General features: G+C 38.8%; 1 protein-coding gene across 4 annotated transcripts in view; it reads left to right on the top strand.

The window, feature by feature from the left end:
- LOC141444020 (nephrin-like) overlaps positions 1 to 18554 on the top strand; it is a 475083-nt gene that overhangs the window by 435265 nt on the left and 21264 nt on the right. For all 4 annotated transcript variants that reach the window (XM_074109455.1, XM_074109456.1, XM_074109458.1 and 1 more), the window contains one exon: positions 15698 to 15849. In XM_074109455.1, the coding sequence (XP_073965556.1) occupies positions 15698 to 15849 (152 nt within the window). The remainder of the gene's footprint in view (positions 1 to 15697; positions 15850 to 18554) is intronic.

Raw genomic sequence — 18554 nt, 5'->3', positions numbered from 1 at the left:
GAAGCCGGTGCCCAGCAGTAAGTCATATATAAGTCGAAGATGACATCCGATATGAATGTCGACTTTAGTTACTTCTATTCATACACCATAAGTAATCCAATTAATTGTCATCGCTCTTCACTATAACTCATATTTTAATTACCCTCAGAATTCTTCACAAATGCCAAGTCACGCCGTAAAATATCCATTACACTTTCATGTCAGTACCTACCCATACCGTCCTATGATTGACATATCGTTATATCCGTCAAACAAGTACAGTGGGTACACCCTACCCACTCCTTGTTTATTGACGGGTATAGCTTCGCGGTCACTATTTCTATTATTTTACTAGCTTTTGCCCGCGGCTTCGCCCGCGTAGATTTCAGTTATCACGCGCATTCCCTCGAGAATTGTGAATTTTTCCGGGTTAAAAAGTAGCGTATGTCACTCTCTGACCCATAAACTATATCTATGCCAAAAAGGACGACCGGATGGCCAAGTTGTTAGAGAACCTGACTACGAAGCTTGAGGTCCCGGGTTCGATTCGGGCCGGGGCAGATATTTGTATGAATAATACGAATGTTTGTTCTCGGGTCTTGGATGTTTAATATGTATTTAAGTATGTATTTATCTATTATAAGTATGTTTATCCGTTGCCTAGTAAAGCTTTGCTTAGTTTGGGACCAGGTCAGTTGGTGTCAAGTGACCCATGATATTTATTTATTATTTATTTATTTCCTCGGGAATCGTGTTTTTTTGGGTTAAAAAGTAGCCCATGCCACTCTCCCCATAAACTATCGCTCTGCCAAAAATCACGTCGATCCGTCGCTCCGTTTCGACGTAAAAGACCGCATTTATAATATAATTAGTATGGATATGGTTAAATACACTTGACACCAATTTTTTTTATATAACGGGGGAAAACGAGCATTCGGGTCACCTGATGGGAAGCAATCACCGCCGCCCATGGACACCTGCCCACACGAGGGGTGTCACAGCCGCGTTGCCGGCCCTTTGAGAGACTGATAGTCTCGTTTATGTCCATGTCCCAAAGTAAGTAAAGATTTAGTTATGGGTACTATGCAAAGGATAAACTAAATATACTTAAATACATGGCCGAGCTAAAAGTGTTTCTTTTTGGAGAAGAAACATGTTTAAATATGCTTTAAAAGTGAAGTGTAAACAAAAAAAATATAAATAAAAAAACCATAGAACTCCAGCTTGCTAGTCTACTATACCGCTGAACCACCACTCTGGTGACAGATCTATCGAAATTACAGATCTTATTACTCGTAAAATATAGACTAGCAAAACGTTCGAAAATTCGCGTAGGCATTAAGACCAAGCTAGATCGTTTATTAGTCCCCGACACCCCTTACATACCAAAATTCATCGAAATTGTTAGAGCCGTTTCCGAGTTCTTCAAAATAAATAAATACTTACTTACTTACTACCAGGGCGCAGTGACCCAAAGTGAGTCTTGGCCTCCAACACCAGATTACGCCACGCTTTGCGATCTTGAGCCAGCTCCTGCCAGCCTTGGACCCCGAGTTCCAAAAGGTCTTTCAGGACCTCGTCCCTCCAGCGGTACCTGGGACGACCAACCGGCCTACGTCCACTCGGTCGTCCCAAGTACGCTCTCTTCACGGCTCGATCCTCTCCCAACCTTTCAATGTGCTCGAGCCACCGGAGTCTGGACGCCTTGGTCTCTCCTATAACATTGGGCTTAGATACCAGGTCCTCAATTTCCCTGTTTTTCCTTATCCTCCAACTACCGCCATCTCTCTGAGTCGGCCCCAGAATCTTCCGCAGAATCCTCCGTTCTGCCACGAGCAACCTCTTCTTTGATAAATAAATAAATGGGTGAATAAAAATTGCTCCGTTCAATATTTAACTTTATTTGCACTTTTTAGGGTAATACGAGTAAATGTATACAATCGACAAAAGGATGCCAAAACACAACCATCACTTTTTAAACAATGGAGTCTAATGGTACAAGCACAACTTTTGTGGCCGGCTGTACATGACTCGGCGAAATTTTTAATGTCTTGCATCCCTTTTATATTTGGTCTTGTGGCTTTTTTATCTATTTCCTCCACGAACTTGATCGACTGGCGTAATGGAGTGTATCTAAATAGATGCAATTATGCGTGTTTAGATACGAAATGTTTTGTTAGGACGATTCTTAATCACTTTTTAGTTATTATAAATTAAATATACTTTATAGGCTACTAAAGATCCTTTATCTCCATCCTGTGGGATCTTTGCATTTTTCCGGGATAAAAACTGTCCTATGATCCACGTATGTTTTCGCAGGGCTTCAAATTATCTTTATACCAAATTTCATTTAAATCAGTAGAGTCAAGGTCAAAAGTATTTATTTGCCAGAATACAGTAGGATGGTATTACGAGTACATTGTATATTTTTTAATTCAGTGTATTCAGCCTGCATGCAGGCTTGCAAATAATTTTGTTGAGAGGCGAAATAAGCGTGAAGAGATAATAGAGAGACAGACATACTTTATATTTACTTATTACTTTATTACATTAGTACAGATGAGGACAACCGCTTTTCGCAATTGATTCGTCATTGTAAAAAAATAAGATAAGATAAGATAAAGTTTATTGCAGAAAATGGGTACATACAAGATGGTACATAATACATGTCATCTGTGCGCCAAATTCGGCTTGGGTAAGCATGCAAACAATAAAAACCACTTGATTTTGTTCAGCTGTGAAACTTATGAAGCAAAATAAAGCGATCACCTTAATCTAAAAGTTAAAACTAAGTTTACTCGTACTTCGTTACTTAATAGGTATAGATAAATCATGAGTAAGCCTTTGCAAATTATAATGCAGGCGGTGTTTTAAGAATTTAATTCAACATGCATTTGAATTTAAGTGGTTCTCCTCTCTTCTTTGTCGGATACTCTTGGCAGAGCAGTCGTGGTCACGTAGCACGTCGAACAATTCTACGCCAGTTCTCCCTGGCTGTCGCTTCTCTGGCGCAAGTGTTGAGAGGAGTATTTGTTAGGGCTTTTATCTGGTCAGTCCAGCGCATGGGAGAACGTCCTCTTGATCTTTTCCCATTTACCCTTCCCTGCACCACAAGTCGTTCTATAGAGTGCTCCCCACGTCGAGTCACATGTCCGAAATATCGGAGGATACGAGATCTCACTATGGATGATAGCCTCTCCTTCACCTGTAGTTCTTCCAGTATGGACAGGTTGGTGCGGTGCTGAGTCCATGACACTCGAAGCATACGTCTCCAGCACCACATCTCGAGAGCGTCAATTCTTTGCCTCTCGCGTTCCTTGACTGTCCACGTTTCGGCACCATAAAGAAATATGGGGAACACTAGAGATCTTGCTAGTTGGACTTTAGTAGTTTTAGTGATATTCCTGTCCCGCCATATCCTGGTCAACTTTAGTCTTCGGAACCTCCAGTATTTGTGATGAGCGATCCCAAATAAATGTATGACTGTACAACTTCACAATTTGCAATCTCAATTATATGTGGAGCATTGTTTTGACTTCGGTCGACAATCATTAAGTGGTTACACGAAGTGATTTCGAACCTCTATGAATGCATTTAACATTAACCTCCCTTTTGACCGGTCGAGAAAAGCTCACCCCCGGCATCAGGGGGGGCGGCTACTACGAAATTCGAAAATCAAAGTTCGTATCGTAACGTCCCTCTCACTCTCGTATTAAATAATATTAGCGTAAGCGGGATAGCAAGATGCTAAGTTTGAATTTTACCCTTCGTAGTATAGGGCCAGAATAATCACAGAACGAAATTAATTTCCTGCAGATCCGGTTTGAAATGTGTTTGCAACTGTAATTGGTTGTATTCCGCTTCGTTGGACTTGTATTTGCGAGCAACTTTGTCAGTGTATTTTATGTATCAAAAACTGGTTAAGTGCAAGTGGGATTCGGTCCTATAACGAGTTTATGAATATAATTTCAGCTTGATACCTTTACGCGTTTCTGAAAAGGGTCTTGAGAAACGGACGGACGGATGGACATGGACGGACAAGATAGACGATCAACTAAAAAGAAGAAGTGGAAGAGATCCCTTTAAGGAATAAGTTCGCCTTTGCACATCTCTTTGTCTTATTCACTATTATTTGTTTTATGTACAAATAAATAGTTGTACATGTAAAATGCAATACAACTAAGTGATCCTATAAGGGTTCTGTTTTTGCCAACTCAGGTACGGAATCCTAAAAAACGCTTAGGATTATGAAATACGCGATCCTGAAATAAGATTTAGGGTCTGTAGTTCTTAGTACAGTAAGCCACTGAGTTGTGGCCACTTTAAGGTACAACTCCAAGACGGGCTGCAGACTGCAGACTGCAAGTGACACCACTGGTTTGTAAGAATCTCTATGAAAGTCATCCCAAGCGCGGCATTACTGCGGTTTGCAGCCGGCGACCGCAGGCCGCTGCACCAGTGGTGTCGAGAACCGCAAAGCGTACACACGTTCTGTCTCACGCGAAGGTACGGGAGTGACTGAGGCAGCACTGCAGCAGGTTGTGTAGCCGCGAAATGTCGCCGCGCTTGGAATAGAAGCGACAGACAGCACTGCGGCAGCCTCAGCTCAGCCCGTCTTGGAATTGTACTAAAGGTACCTTTAGTCTTCGCCACCGAGAGTAAAAAGAAGTAGGTAGGTATCTAATACCTATAGTAATTCAACAAATCCAAAAGTTGCGTAGCAGATTGTAAAAATGCGGGCGAACCCACCGACTTTGCCAGTCAACGATAAATGAAATATGGTGAAAGTTCAGAAGTTGCCAAGAAACAGAACAGCGGGGGGTTGCTCCCCGTTCGCGGTTGCACCGTTTAGGCTCTTACAAACTTTTAATAATAAAAAGAAAACCGTGATAGCTTAAAATAGCCTTAACGTTATAGCCTTGCAAGCGGGTATCTTGGCTTCAAACTCGGGCTGAAAACGTTGAGATTACGAAAGGGATGAGCAAAATATGTAATAGTCGCATTAATTAACGAAAATGATGAATTGTGTTCCTTCAATAAATATACCATTTAGTACGTAAAATATTTAATAATATATTTTTAGGATATTTTTCGAAATAAAGTTAGTCTAATTTTAATATAATTTTTATAGACATACTAATATAGCTAAAAAAATAATAATAAAGAGATGGACGTGACGTGGATTTAAATTTAGAATTTAATCAACTTTTTGGTGTCACGGAAAATTTGCACGCTTATGAAGCATTTAAAATTAAATAAATAATATAATGGTTTTCTTCGAAATATTTAGTGAAATTAAAACGTAGTATGATAAAAAGTTAACTGTCCAGACAGGCATTCATATTACGGTTAAATATAATTAGGTACGTATTTATGGTTGCCCCTGGACTTAAGCTGTCCCTCTTGATTTGAATCTTATAAGAAATGATCTTTCACGCCTCGTTTGATTAAATCAATACATTCATTCAAGCCTATATGCGGCTCGTTGCTGGACACAGGCCTCCTCCCATAATGAGAGGGCTTGGGTCGTAGTTCCCACGCGGGCCCTGTGCGAATTAAGAACTTCGCAGGTTTTGTAAAGATTTCCTCACGTTATTTCCCTTCACTGCAAAGGACTTGGTAATTTTTTAAATGCGATTTCGCACGTGAATTTCGAAAACACAGAAGTGCGAGCCCGGAATCGAACCACCGATACTCCGCGTGTACTCGTATCTATCTCGCTAAACTTGTAATTTTCTCTGTGTACCTGTTTTCTACATCGCTTACTATTTGTAGTGTACAAAATGAGTAATTGTATTGTATTCTACCTGGCGTGTATTGAACGGGAAATAGTAGATTTATAACCGAGGGTGGTAATTTCACCCGAGTTAGACACTCTACTTTTAATTTCGACCGTGAGGAAAGTAAAATACTACAAAAAAAATGAGAATAATAATAAATTGAATTTACTTATATCCAAATTTCAACGGTACCTTTTCGACTGGCCACTTGCCACGGCCGACTACAAAAAAAATTGAGTTGGTCACGACTCACGACCAAGGAGCTTATATACAAAACTGGAGGTTGAACGCCGAACGAAGAAGTTTGACCTTTATTACTTACTAGCTTTTGCCCGCGACTTCGTCCGCGTGGAATACTAACTTTGGGAAGTATTTAATTTATTTAGGATAGCTATTTACCCAATAAAAGCACATAGAAACTTCTATGGTTTACTTAAAAGTAATCTATTTTAAAACATTGCTATAAATATAAACTAATTTTTTTTTGCTCTTACATCCATCCATCCGTGTTCTTTGGTAAAACATAAATATTTTGCGGGAAGCCACATTTTAACAATACGACGTGTATTTATACCCTGCCAACATAAAAGGACTACTTAATTCATAGTTTACTCTTAACACCTTACATCCTTTATTGTAAGTAAGGAGGGTAGGATTATAATTAAGACGGCATTTTTACTAAGCATAGCTACACCACGGACTTCATTCACTTGTTCATATCATATCTGTGAGCTACACATATTCCCGATAAATATACTTATAGCAATTTGTTTGGAATTCCTTAAGAACTTTCATCCCCATATTTTCAAGTAAATAGGTCGAAATTTGAAAGCGCCGGAACAAATGTTTTTTAGGGTTACGTTCCTCAAAAGGAAAAAATGGAACCCTTATAGGATCACTTTGCTGTCCGTCCGTCCGTCTGTCTTTGAAGACCCTTTATCTCGTAAACGCGCGGAGTATCGGTATCGAGTTGAAATTGAAACCCTAAACTCAGGTCAATAGTCCCGAAAGCTGTGAAAAAATCAAACTTCTAAGTCAAAAGGCAAAGCAATCAAAAGCTACAGTCATTAAAAAGGTGTTTCCATGTAAATCGCCTTAACAGAAAAAGTAATAGGGTACTTCCGGTTGTCTTGGAAACTTGGAAGTTTGCATAAAGGTAGCTCTTATATAGCACAATAAATAAGAAAAATCTGAAAATTATAATTTTTCATGTCTGACTGTCTGTCAATTAGCCATCTAAAATGACCCCACATTGCGAACATTTTGCTTGAGCTTAGAAGGCTCTGCTAACACTGCATCATCCTCTCTGCTAACATCATCTCTCGCAGGTAAAATTTTCAAAAACGCTTGAACAAATATCTGTTTATCTCTTATCACGTGCCCAAATGCTAAGATTAATAAAAAAACACCGATTTATCTTCGACAATGACGATCTTCCATATAAAGTTTTATCCCCTATTTCATCCCCTCACAGGAAGAATTTTAAAAAACGCGCGAACAAATAGCTATTTATCTCTTATCACGTGCCCAAATGCCAAGTTTCATAGAGAACCATCGATTTATCTTAGATAATGACGACCTTCCGTATACATTTTCATCCCCTATTTCACCCCCCCCCCCCACAGGTCGAATTTTCAAAACAGCTCAAACAGATATAGATTTATTTCTTATTAAGTGCCTAAATGCCAAGTTTCATGGTGTTATCTTCGACAGTGGCGAACTTCCACCTTATAAACTTTCATCCCCTATTTCAACCCCTTAAAGCCTTTTTTTCGCGATAAAAGATAGCCTATGTTCTTTCCCAAGGCCTATTCTATCTCTGTACCAAATTTCATCTAAATCGGTTCAGCGGTTTAGGCGTGAAAGCGTAACAGACAGACAGACAGACAGACAGACAGAGTTACTTTCGCATTTATAATATTAGTATGGATTTATATATTCCATCTCTTTCTTTCATATTTCAGGAATCATCAATCTCTTTTTTAACCTAACTAAAGAAAGAGATGGAATATGTTCGTGACGTAATAAAGATCAAATTTCTTGTTTCAAACGGATGTTCGGCGTTCAACCTCCAGTGTTGTATATACACTCCTTGGTTACGACGTGCATCTAGAGGGCCATGCCGAAACGTGAAAAAAGTGTCATTGACGTAACTCAATTATCTTCGACTTCGTGCCTAATTGAAAAAAAAATACTTTCCACCCTAGAGAAGAAAACGCAATTTTCCACCCGGCTATATAGGTACCGAACAGGAGAGATGAAAATAAAATTGTTATCGTACACACAAATCGGCATGATCCCTAAACGGGACGAAACCTCAGAGTACAAGCGGATCATAGATCATATTTCAACCCTAACAAGTTCGGGGTTGTTCAAAACTTCCCCGTTCTTTGGAGTTATAAAGTGATCTTGTATTATCCTGCGTGAAGTTAGCAAAAAACTAGTTCACTATGGATTTTCTTTAGTTTTTATAAGATTGATTATAACAGAACATCGAGGATGCTTAATGTAAAAACCTGGATTACTCACGTCTTAAATCGAGTTTAGCTCGACATGTTTCGGACTCATTCTTAGCCCTTCCTCTAGCTAGGAGCAACGCGACACGGCGGCTGCTGCAAAACGCGCACTGCACGCCACCGCTTAGGTCGGAAACATGTCAGTTAAACTCGATTTAAGTGAGTCTTATGGTAGTTTCATGTTCAAAGAACATCGAGCATTCACCGTTTTTAAATTTGTCGAACGAACACAACCAGATATGAAGTCAAACATTGACACGAATATTTACACGAACATTCTAGGAAACATTCTAGTAAACGCCAGTATTTTTTTTTATTCACGATGATTTCGGATGGCAAAAAGCCCGAGGCAAATTTACCGTCGCTTTGCTTGAATGCTCACCAGAATCTAGAATGCTCGCTAACACGCTCCTGTTTTGTTAGCTTTTACTTGTATTGTTACCATTCCCCAGAATGCTCGTTCTCAAGTAAATGCTCAAGGTTTACTAATGTATCAGCGAAAATTATTTAGCAAATTATTAACTCCCAAACTATTTATCCCATATTTTTATTTAGGCGAAATGTTATTTCCCAACTCAACTTTTCGCACTGATATCATTTTCCAACTAATGATTCGATAAATTATTATTATGCAAATTATTACCTGGAAATTTTTTAAGATGTCATTTATGTTTTCGTGAAATATATTGATTGGCATACCTTAATTTAGCAACATATTGAATGGCTCCAACCTACTTTTCTAGTGTCATTTATCCTGGCTGCAAAAAAAAAACCTAACATCGAAGGCTAAGCCGGAGCTTCGATCCCGCCTTAGCCTTCTGAACCTAAACTATCCAAGTCGCTTGTGCTCCGAACCGTCTTGCTCGCTGGCTTCGCTCGCTCGCACAAATCAAATTAAAGTATAACTTTGCAATATAAAAATTGCCCAAATGTTATTTGACAATTTGTTATTTGCCTAAGCCAATCATTTGCTACATAATTATTTGCCACTTAAAAGTGTGATGAAGTAAAATTTTGCAATTTAAAAATGTTGCGAAATAAAGTTATGCCACCTATTAGTTTGCCAAATTAAACTTCGGCGAAAGGTAGGTTGCTAAGTGAAATTTGGCGAAACATATTTCGCCGAAAAGGCAGTACACCAATGCTCAAGTACCTTTACTTTTAAAATTACTGATGCGCCAAAGTTTTCTAAATGTATTAGAATCCGAAACCTAACGCAACTAACGTGCTGGCAATGGGTAATTGTTATTGTAAACGGCTTTATGCTTCAGAAATGTACCCAAATACAACCGTATTGTATTTCTCCAACCGCATACATTTTGTTTAATATTCTATGTCAACGAAAACTAATTAAACATTGAAATCAAAAGCGGTTGCTCGGCTCATATTTGCTATGTCTTAATTAGATTTAAGCAAACGTATTGTTTAGGAATAAAATAATACAAAACACGAACTTACAAATAATTCAAAACTTCCACGACTCTTAGCACCCTTATCGGGTTGAAAATCATCACCGACACTTCAAATAAAGGTTGAAAAATTTCCCAAGTGCAAAAAAAATCTCACACCTCATTCATTTCATAAACGCGTACTCGAAATAAAAGCTGTGTTGAACTTTACTGAACCCTAAATGGGAATGTTCAGGGTTGAAAATATCTGGGACTTTTTAGAGCTCTAGAAATTAAGGGTTAAAAACAAGCTTAATTGTCTTAAGTGGGTTTTTAAAAAGCCTTTGAATTCTTGTTAGTTGCACCCTTTGTTAGAATCAAAGGGGTCACACAATGGTTTGATAAAATGCCTTGTTTTAAAAAACTCATAACTTTGCATTCTCAAAAGCTAGAAAAGGTCGTTAATGTATTGCGCTAGAGTTGGAGGTAAAAAAGTGGAGCTGCTTTATAATGTTTGTTTTTATATCCTTTGTGGGATGAGGTAGTTTTGGGCCATAAGCAGTCTTATGAGTAAAGGGGTAGAGTGTATGTTTTTTTATCGGTAAAAGCGTAAAGGTGTCGAATTGATTTCGTGATTTGATTATGCGGTAGCTTTTGTTTAACAGCTGTGGGCCACTTGGTGTTTTTTGCTTTTTACCTTTTTTTTTTAGCCTCAGCGCATAATTAAAAAAAACTAAACATCTTGAGATAGTTCAAATTGAGCTTGCAAAGTAAAGTTGTGTGCTGCCAAGGAAAGTTATACACTGATAAGTAGTTAAAAACCAAACTAAAAGAAAATGTCTATGATTGAAATCGGGCACAAATTTTATTTCACGTACGTTCTTCTAGAAGAACTTAATGTATTGTATAACGCTTTATTTCACATAAAACATATAAAAGTAACAGTTAACAAGAGGAAGAGATTTACTATTCTCCGAAATTATCGATATTCATTTTGTATGGAAAAATATTTTTTTTGTTACCATGAAGAAAATATTTTTATAGGAATAAAAATATTTTGTCCATAGAGACGAATTAAGGCACTTTGAGAGAATCCTTTTAGGATTAAATACCAAACCTATTGGTATTTTTTTGCAAATCGATGTTAAATTATTGTTAGGTAGGTACTGAAATTCATTACAATCGTTAAGGATTCGCTCATTAAGTAAAAAACTTAACGCATCAAATGTTCACCTAAACTTTTATTCAATGCGCGATTGTCACCATATTCCTTAAATAAACATTGGTGTATTCATTCCAATGATAATTAATTACACAAACACAGTCAATATTGAACTTAGTACTCACAACCACATTCATATTGGTTGGTTGGTTTGTAATAGTGCGTCCACACTATCGATAATATATTTATGTATTTAACGTTTGTTCACCGAAATCGTAGATTGTTGACGTCTGAACCGATTTTAATCAAACGTATCTAAGAACCATCTGGAACTAGACTAAGCTAGCTTTCGATTAAAAATACCGCATCACAATCATCATCATCATCATCAGCCTATAGCAGTCCACTGCTGGACATTAGCCTCCCCCTACGAGCGCCATTGCATCCTGTCCTCGGCTAGATGCATCCAGCTTCTACCAGCAGCCTTTCGCAGATCGTCACTCCACCTGCCGGAGGGCGCCCTACACTACGATTTCCAAGATGCGGTCTCCACTCAAGAACTCGTCACAGCACACACACACACACAATCGGTCCATACGTTTTAGAGCTACGATGCCACGGACAGACATTGGCATCGATCTTATAAAACTCCTCTTTTCGTCGGGGATTAAATAGTAGATTGATAACCAAGGGTGGAATGTGACCCATTTCACCCGAGATATTTCTGGCGCTCAAACAAAGTGAGAGCGCCAATAGTTTGAGGGAAAATGGGTAATTTCACCCGAGTTAGACACTCTACTTTTCATTTCGACTGTGAGGAAAGTAAAATAATACAAAAAGTGAGAATAACAATAAATTGAATTTACTTTTATCCAACCTACAACGGTACCTTTTCGACCTGGCCACTTGACAAGGCCGACTATAAAAAAATCGAATTGGTGACGACCAAGACCAAGGAGCTTATATATAAAACTGGAGGTTGAACGTCGAACGAAGAAGTTTGATCTTTATTACTTATTTATATATTCCATCTTTTTCTTTCACATTTCACGAATGACTTCCATCTCTTTCTTAACCTAACTAAAGAAATGTTTAATTGAAGCCAATAGTCTTACTATCATCATTATCATAAAATCACGCCTCTTTCCCAACGGGGTAGGCAGAGACTACATCCTTCCACTTGCTACGATCCTGGCATACAACTCTCGCTTCCTCTACATTCATCGATCTTTTTTAGCCAACAGTCTAACCGGCCGATACTCGATAAAAAATAAATAGTCCATATTTTAAAGTACCAAGTAGAACTTATTCTTTTTTAGTGTGTAATTAAAAACACGACAAAACATCATTACTCAATTTTATACCTTGACGCTTAATTTTAAAGTCCATTATAATAAAAAAAAATTAACGTCGTTTTTTGTTTTGTACTTTATAAATAATTGTCATCTGATGGATTTTTGATACGCACGGAAACAATTCGGTTTCATTAAGAAAATGGCCGCGGGCATCAAACATAAGTACTCGCTTTAAAAATACCTTGTACCTACAAAGTATTTTTAATACGAAAAATACTTGGTTTTAGAGACAACTGCCTACAGATACGGGTTGCCTCTGATCATGGAACTTTAAATGCAAGATTCGATTCTGCGGCCTGATTTAACCTGATTATCCGTCCATCTCGTTGGTGGACGTCCTACGCTGCGCTAGCCGATCCGCCGTGCTACCTTTAAGTATTGAAACAGCTAACGTCATTCAAAAAGACAGAGAGTATTTCCTGGTGCACGAAGACGAAAAAACTTACGGAGAAAATACTAGGTACCATAAAAATACCCACAGTGTACCAAGTGAAACGGATACTTCCTTTTATCCAGCACAAAATGATCTCTCTCAAAAAACCCGTCTGCTGTGTATTCATTAAACACGAATTCATTTATCTCAACCGTGTTGCCGAACCATCCTGTTGTACATTTTAAAATTTTCCGTCTATATATTGTTACGACGGTGGGTTAGGTGCTAAACTTTGATCATGTTTTTCGACCCCTTGGAGGCGTTTTCAGCAGGCTGAAATACTGTTTCAGGCCGTTTCAGAGGATGCTCTATCACATATTAAGTTTACCAAATTTCACCCAAGTTGCCGTTGTTTTCAGGCGCCTGAAACATGTTTTCAGTCCGTTTCAGGCCACCCTCTATCCGATGACGCCATAACCTGAAAACCCGTTTTCAGGCATTTTCAGGACCCCTTATGGGCCTCTGAAGTACATTTCAGTATATGGCGAAATTTTCCATAGGAGTGAAAGAGATAGCATGATTAGAACGAGACAGCTATACTGAGAACATTCGAGAAGGTGTGTGACAAGGATAACCTATATGTGTGAGAGAGACAGACAGATGATCCTGTTTCCGGAATATTCTAGTAACTGTGTGAGAGAGATAGCACATGAAAGAGACAGACACTCTACTCGTTTCCGGAACATTCGAGATGTAGGTATGACGTCCTAGCTGGACTGTTCTCGAACTTTGTGGACCGATTCACCGGGGGTATATAAGCCGGGCGAGGTTGCGGCGGAGACAGTTTTCGAATGCGATACCGAGCGATAAACATCGAAGAGAATCAAAGCGACTTGTAAGTGAGTTTTAGAGTGCGAAATTACTGTGAACTGTTTTTAAGTGTTTTGTAAAGTTAAGTAACAGTGTGAAAATAAATCCTACTCTTATTCATCGGTGTTAAAAGTGCTTTTCAATCACGAACCCACCCCACGAACGTAACAATATCTTTTCATTGTAATGTCTACTCTTGTTGTTGATGTCCTGTCAATTGTTCAAAATTTAAGTGGTAGGGGCCCCTTAAGAGATAAGGTCGCCTTTGTTCATCGTTGTTATCTGTTAATTTCATGTGTTTTATCTAAATAACTAAACAATGAGGCCGTGGTGGCCTAGTGGTTTGACCTATCGTCTTTCAAGCAGAGGTTCGTTGGTTCAAACCCTGGCCCGCACCTCTGAGTTTTTCAAAATTCATGTGCGAAAATACATTTGAAAACATCGTGAGGAAACCTGCACAAACCTGTGAAGTAATTCAATGGTTTGTCTGAAGTTCCCAATGCGCACTGGGCCCGGCACCGGTTTAGATTTTAGAGGGAAGGGGGGACGCTCGATTTTAATGAAAACTTGCACTTTAAAGTTGAATATTTCGCGAAAAAATCAATGAATCGAAAAATCGTTTGAGCAAACTCCTAATGGTTTTAAAATACCTATCGAACGATACCCCCGACCTATAGGGTTGGATAAGTAAAAAAAAATCACCCCCACTTTACGTCTATGGGAGGTTCACTAAAAATTCACTTTTTTTTACCGTTTTGTCGGCATAGTTTAAATATATATCCGTGCATAATTACAGCTTTCTAGCATTGATAGTCCTTGTGCAAAGCCGCGGACGGACGGACAGACAGACAGACATGGCGAAACTATAAGGGTTCTGTTTTTGCCATTTTGACTTTTAAATTACAATAATTATTATTTCAGGTAGTAAATACCCGTGGCCCACATAATATGACCTGGCCAAATCGATTAGTATAATATATTCAGCGTATATGTATTTATACACTTGAAATACGTAGCCTTCTAAAGGCAGCCGGGTATAAACAAGCTTCACAATTCAGAATAGGTAATATATCTGTGAAAGTACACAAAAGGTTGTAAACCCAAAACAAACCGAGAGCGTGCTACATTTGCTGTGTAATGGATTTAATTTAAACTAGACTGTATCTCCTAGAATTATGCTTGCGTACAGTGTTACAAATATACTCCTAAAACAGAAATGAGCCTGTGTTTTGATACTATTTTTTTATTGAAATTTAAACCATTTCAACATCCAATCAATTCCAACAATAACAATAAAGTTATCTTCGGCTACTTCCATTTAAAATGTTTTAAATTACTTAAAAATTGCGTAAAAAGTTTTTTTTTAACTGATATCATTCATCTGAAAGCCAGTTCCCACTTGTCGGGTGTCGGGTCCGTTTCGTGTCCGTGAGTGATCCGTTTATTTGTTAATAAAATAAAACTTAAACTGATAACTTGACAGATGTTTATATTCCGTTGCTGTCTTTTAAAATTACACACACTGTTGAATTAGGATACATAAAATCTGTTAATGACTGTTCCATAGCGGCTCGCATACTTGTTGAAACTGTTGAAAGTCCAAACGTGATGTTTCTCAGAATGATCGTTTGTCATAATTTTATTTTCTCTGAATCCAATAATTGTTCAGAATTGTTATAAAACAAACCGCACCCTAACCTACGGTTTTCTATAGGACGACCATTTAAAAATTTTAGAAAAATTTACAGTTTGTGGTAAAAAAATTATGACAAACGATGATTCGAACAAACATTACGGTATGACTAGCGAAATTAGGCGCTAAATAGCAGAATGTCTTGTTAAAATCCATACTAATATTTATATTGACACAACAAGTTTAAATTAATTAAATCTGACGTGACTATTTCTAGGGCCGGTACCGGACCTTGTGCTAGGTCCGCCCGGATTGCTACCAGCATCTGCTCGCTAATCCTGCCGTGAAGCAGCAGTGCTTGCACTGTTGTGTTTCGGCGTGGAGAGTAAGACAGCCGGTGAAATTACTGGCACTTGAGGTATCCCATGCCTCTAGGTTGGCAACGCATCTGCAATACGGGCTGCAATATTTATGGGCGGTGGTGATCTCTTACCATCAGGAGACCCACTTGCTCGTTTGCCATCCAGTCGAATAAAAAAAAGCTGTGCTGCGGCAGATATTAATGCAGGTGACATCTACCTGCTATATTCCAATATGAATGTGAAATAAACAATTCCTATTTCTTTTTCTATTCGTTCCAGTTCGCCCTCTCTGGGTGAGGTTACAAGGTGGCAAGCGCCCCCTGGTGGCTGGGCAGAAAACCGAGCTGATCTGCCAGTCTGTGGGGGCCCGACCCAAACCCTCCATATCCTGGTGGAAGGGGGGCACCAGACTCAAGACTATCAGAGAAACTGTAAGTAAATATAAGTATGTACCTATACACCGTGTTATTATTGATTTCCGTTAACTTTAAGGGTACATTCAACAGGTCAAATGTAGTTAATTTCTCAAAGACAATAGTGGCATCACTCTACTAAAAAAACAATCAAAGATTAAGATGATCGAGAATCAGTAAGATTGAGATAAAAATAAAGTTAATAACTAACCTAACCAACGAAAAGTTGGAAAACCCCCGACTATGTCACTTCAAAGTTCAATATCTCAAAAACGGCTGAACCGATTTTGATAAAACATGTCCAAGAACCATCGCTAGAAAACCTGCTTTCAAATAAAAAAACCGCATTCAAATCGGTCCACCTGTTTAAGAGCTACGGTGCGGTCAAACTTATAATCTTCTTTTTGCGTTGGGGGTTAAAAATGTGTGTTTTTGTCTCTTTAAGTGTCTTAGGCGTCTCTCGTCAAGATTGTGAGTTTTAAGTATAATTTGGCCTTTAACAATGACGTGAAGTTATATGCACCATGCGCCTAAGAAAACTAACAAAAAACGAATTCGTTATTTATTTGGCCAATAAGTTATTTTAGTTAGTTTAGTTGAGTTTATTTTTAAGCCGTGGTGGCCGTGTGGTTTGACCTATGGCCTCTCAAGCAGAGGATCGTGGGTTCAAACCCCGGCTCGCACCTCTGAGTTTTTCGAAATTCATGTGCGGAATTACATTTGTAATTTACCACGAGCTTTACGGTGAAGGAAAACATCGTGAGGAAACCTGCACAAACCTGCGAAGCAATTCAATGGTGTGTGTGAAGTTCCCAATCCGCACTGGGCCCGCGTGGGAACTACTGCGCAAGCCCTCTCATTCTGAGGGGAGGCCTGTGCCCTGCAGTGGGACGTATATAGGCTGGGATGATGATGATGATGAAGTTATTTACACATTAATTATAAAAGTTAGTTTCATCTACGTCTGTCGAAGTTAACGTAAATTCTGCATTGCCCGCATGGGTGCTACAAGTTAACCCTCGTTCTGAGAGAGTTTGTACCCAACCAACTGTGGAACATGTACAGTCACCAGCACCAATATCTGACACAACAAGCGTGCATAAATATCTGACACGACTCTATTTCTAGGGCCGTAAGGACGTGTCAGATATTTTTGCACGCTCCGCTGTGGCAGATATTATTGCTGGTGACTGTACCTATAGGCCAGAAATGATGATAATGATTGGCTATAATCATTATCTGTCATAGGTACGAGTATATAACATAATTCTTGATTTTCTATGACAACAATAGAATTGTGGCTATCGGCCAGAAAATCTATAAAAATGAATTAAGGCCCCGTCCACGTGCAACGGTACAAAATACCAGAATTAACCTTAATTGAAATAATGATTCCCTATAAAAGGCCAATTATTTTTAAAAGCGGAAGTTACAACTCTTTTACGACTTTTCTGGAGGAATATAAGCCTTACAGCTCACGACTGAAGGTTGAAACTGCTTTTTCTTTTTCGGGTACAAATTTTTGGGGTATTTAATGGTCAGCCTTTAATTATGGCAGCCGCGTTTTATTCAAAAGTAATTCCAAAATGGACATTTTGTTGATGGTATTACTTTCAACTTATACTTTAGGAAGCTAGTTTTACCACGTTACTTTTTAACCCCCGGCGCGAAAAGAAGGGTGTTATTTGTTTGACCGCTGTGTGTCTGTGTCTGTGCGTCTGTCTGTGGCACCGTAGCTCTTAAACGGGAGGACCGATTTGAATGCGGCTTTTTTATTTGAAAGCAGGTTTTCTTGCGATGGTTCTTAGACTTGTTTTATCACAATCGGTTCAGCCATTTTTGAGATATTGAACTTTGAAGTGACAGTTTCGGGGGTTTTTTAACCCCGACGCAAAAGGAGGGGTCTTTTAAGTTTGTCCGCTATGTGTGTCTGTCTGTCTGTGGCACCGTAGCTCTTAAACGGGTGGATCGATTTGAATGCAGTTTTTATTTGAAAGCAGGTTTTCTAGCGATGGTTCTTAGTCATGTTTCATCAAAATCGGTTCAGCCGTTTTTGGAGATATTGAACTTTGAAGTGACAAAGTCGGGGATTTCCCAACTTTTTGTTGGTTAGGTTATTAAACCTCCGCCCGATGCAATAAGAGGGGTGTTATAAATTTTGTCTGTCTGTCTGTGGCATTGGCATCGTAGCTCTCAAATGAAGGACCAATTTCGATGCGGTTTTTTTTTTTCACGTAAAAGCCAGTTTCCTTACGGTGGTTCTTAAGGCACACATTGGGTGAAGCCAGGAGATGCGGGTTCGAATCCCGTCCAGCACAGCCGAAAAACATTTTTGTTTTTAAAAATCTTGGTTTTTAGATTTCGTTGAGACAAAAATAATAGGTCCCACTCACAATACATTATTATCTTAAAGAAACCGTCAACAAATCCACACTAAACATTGACAGCAACTTGTCTTTGTTTGCTGATTGTACAGTCACCAGCATTAATATCTGCCACAGCGGAGCGTGCAAAAATATCTGACACGTCCTTCCGGCCCTAGAAATAGAGTCGTATCAGATATTTATGCACGCTTGTTGTGTCACATATTGGTGCTGGTGACTGTACAACTGTAATTGGCTCTAATAGTACTGAGTGCACAATGACTGTACGGACAGCACAATAGTGAACCATTATACCGATACCATTGATACTGTAGACTCCAACTGTGGCACAGTATAATA

Source organism: Choristoneura fumiferana, chromosome 29 (assembly GCF_025370935.1).
Source record: "Choristoneura fumiferana chromosome 29, NRCan_CFum_1, whole genome shotgun sequence".
Classification (NCBI taxonomy): Eukaryota; Metazoa; Arthropoda; class Insecta; order Lepidoptera; family Tortricidae; genus Choristoneura; species Choristoneura fumiferana.
Note: the sequence above shows the minus strand (reverse complement) of the source record. Positions and strands in the feature narration are given on the sequence as shown.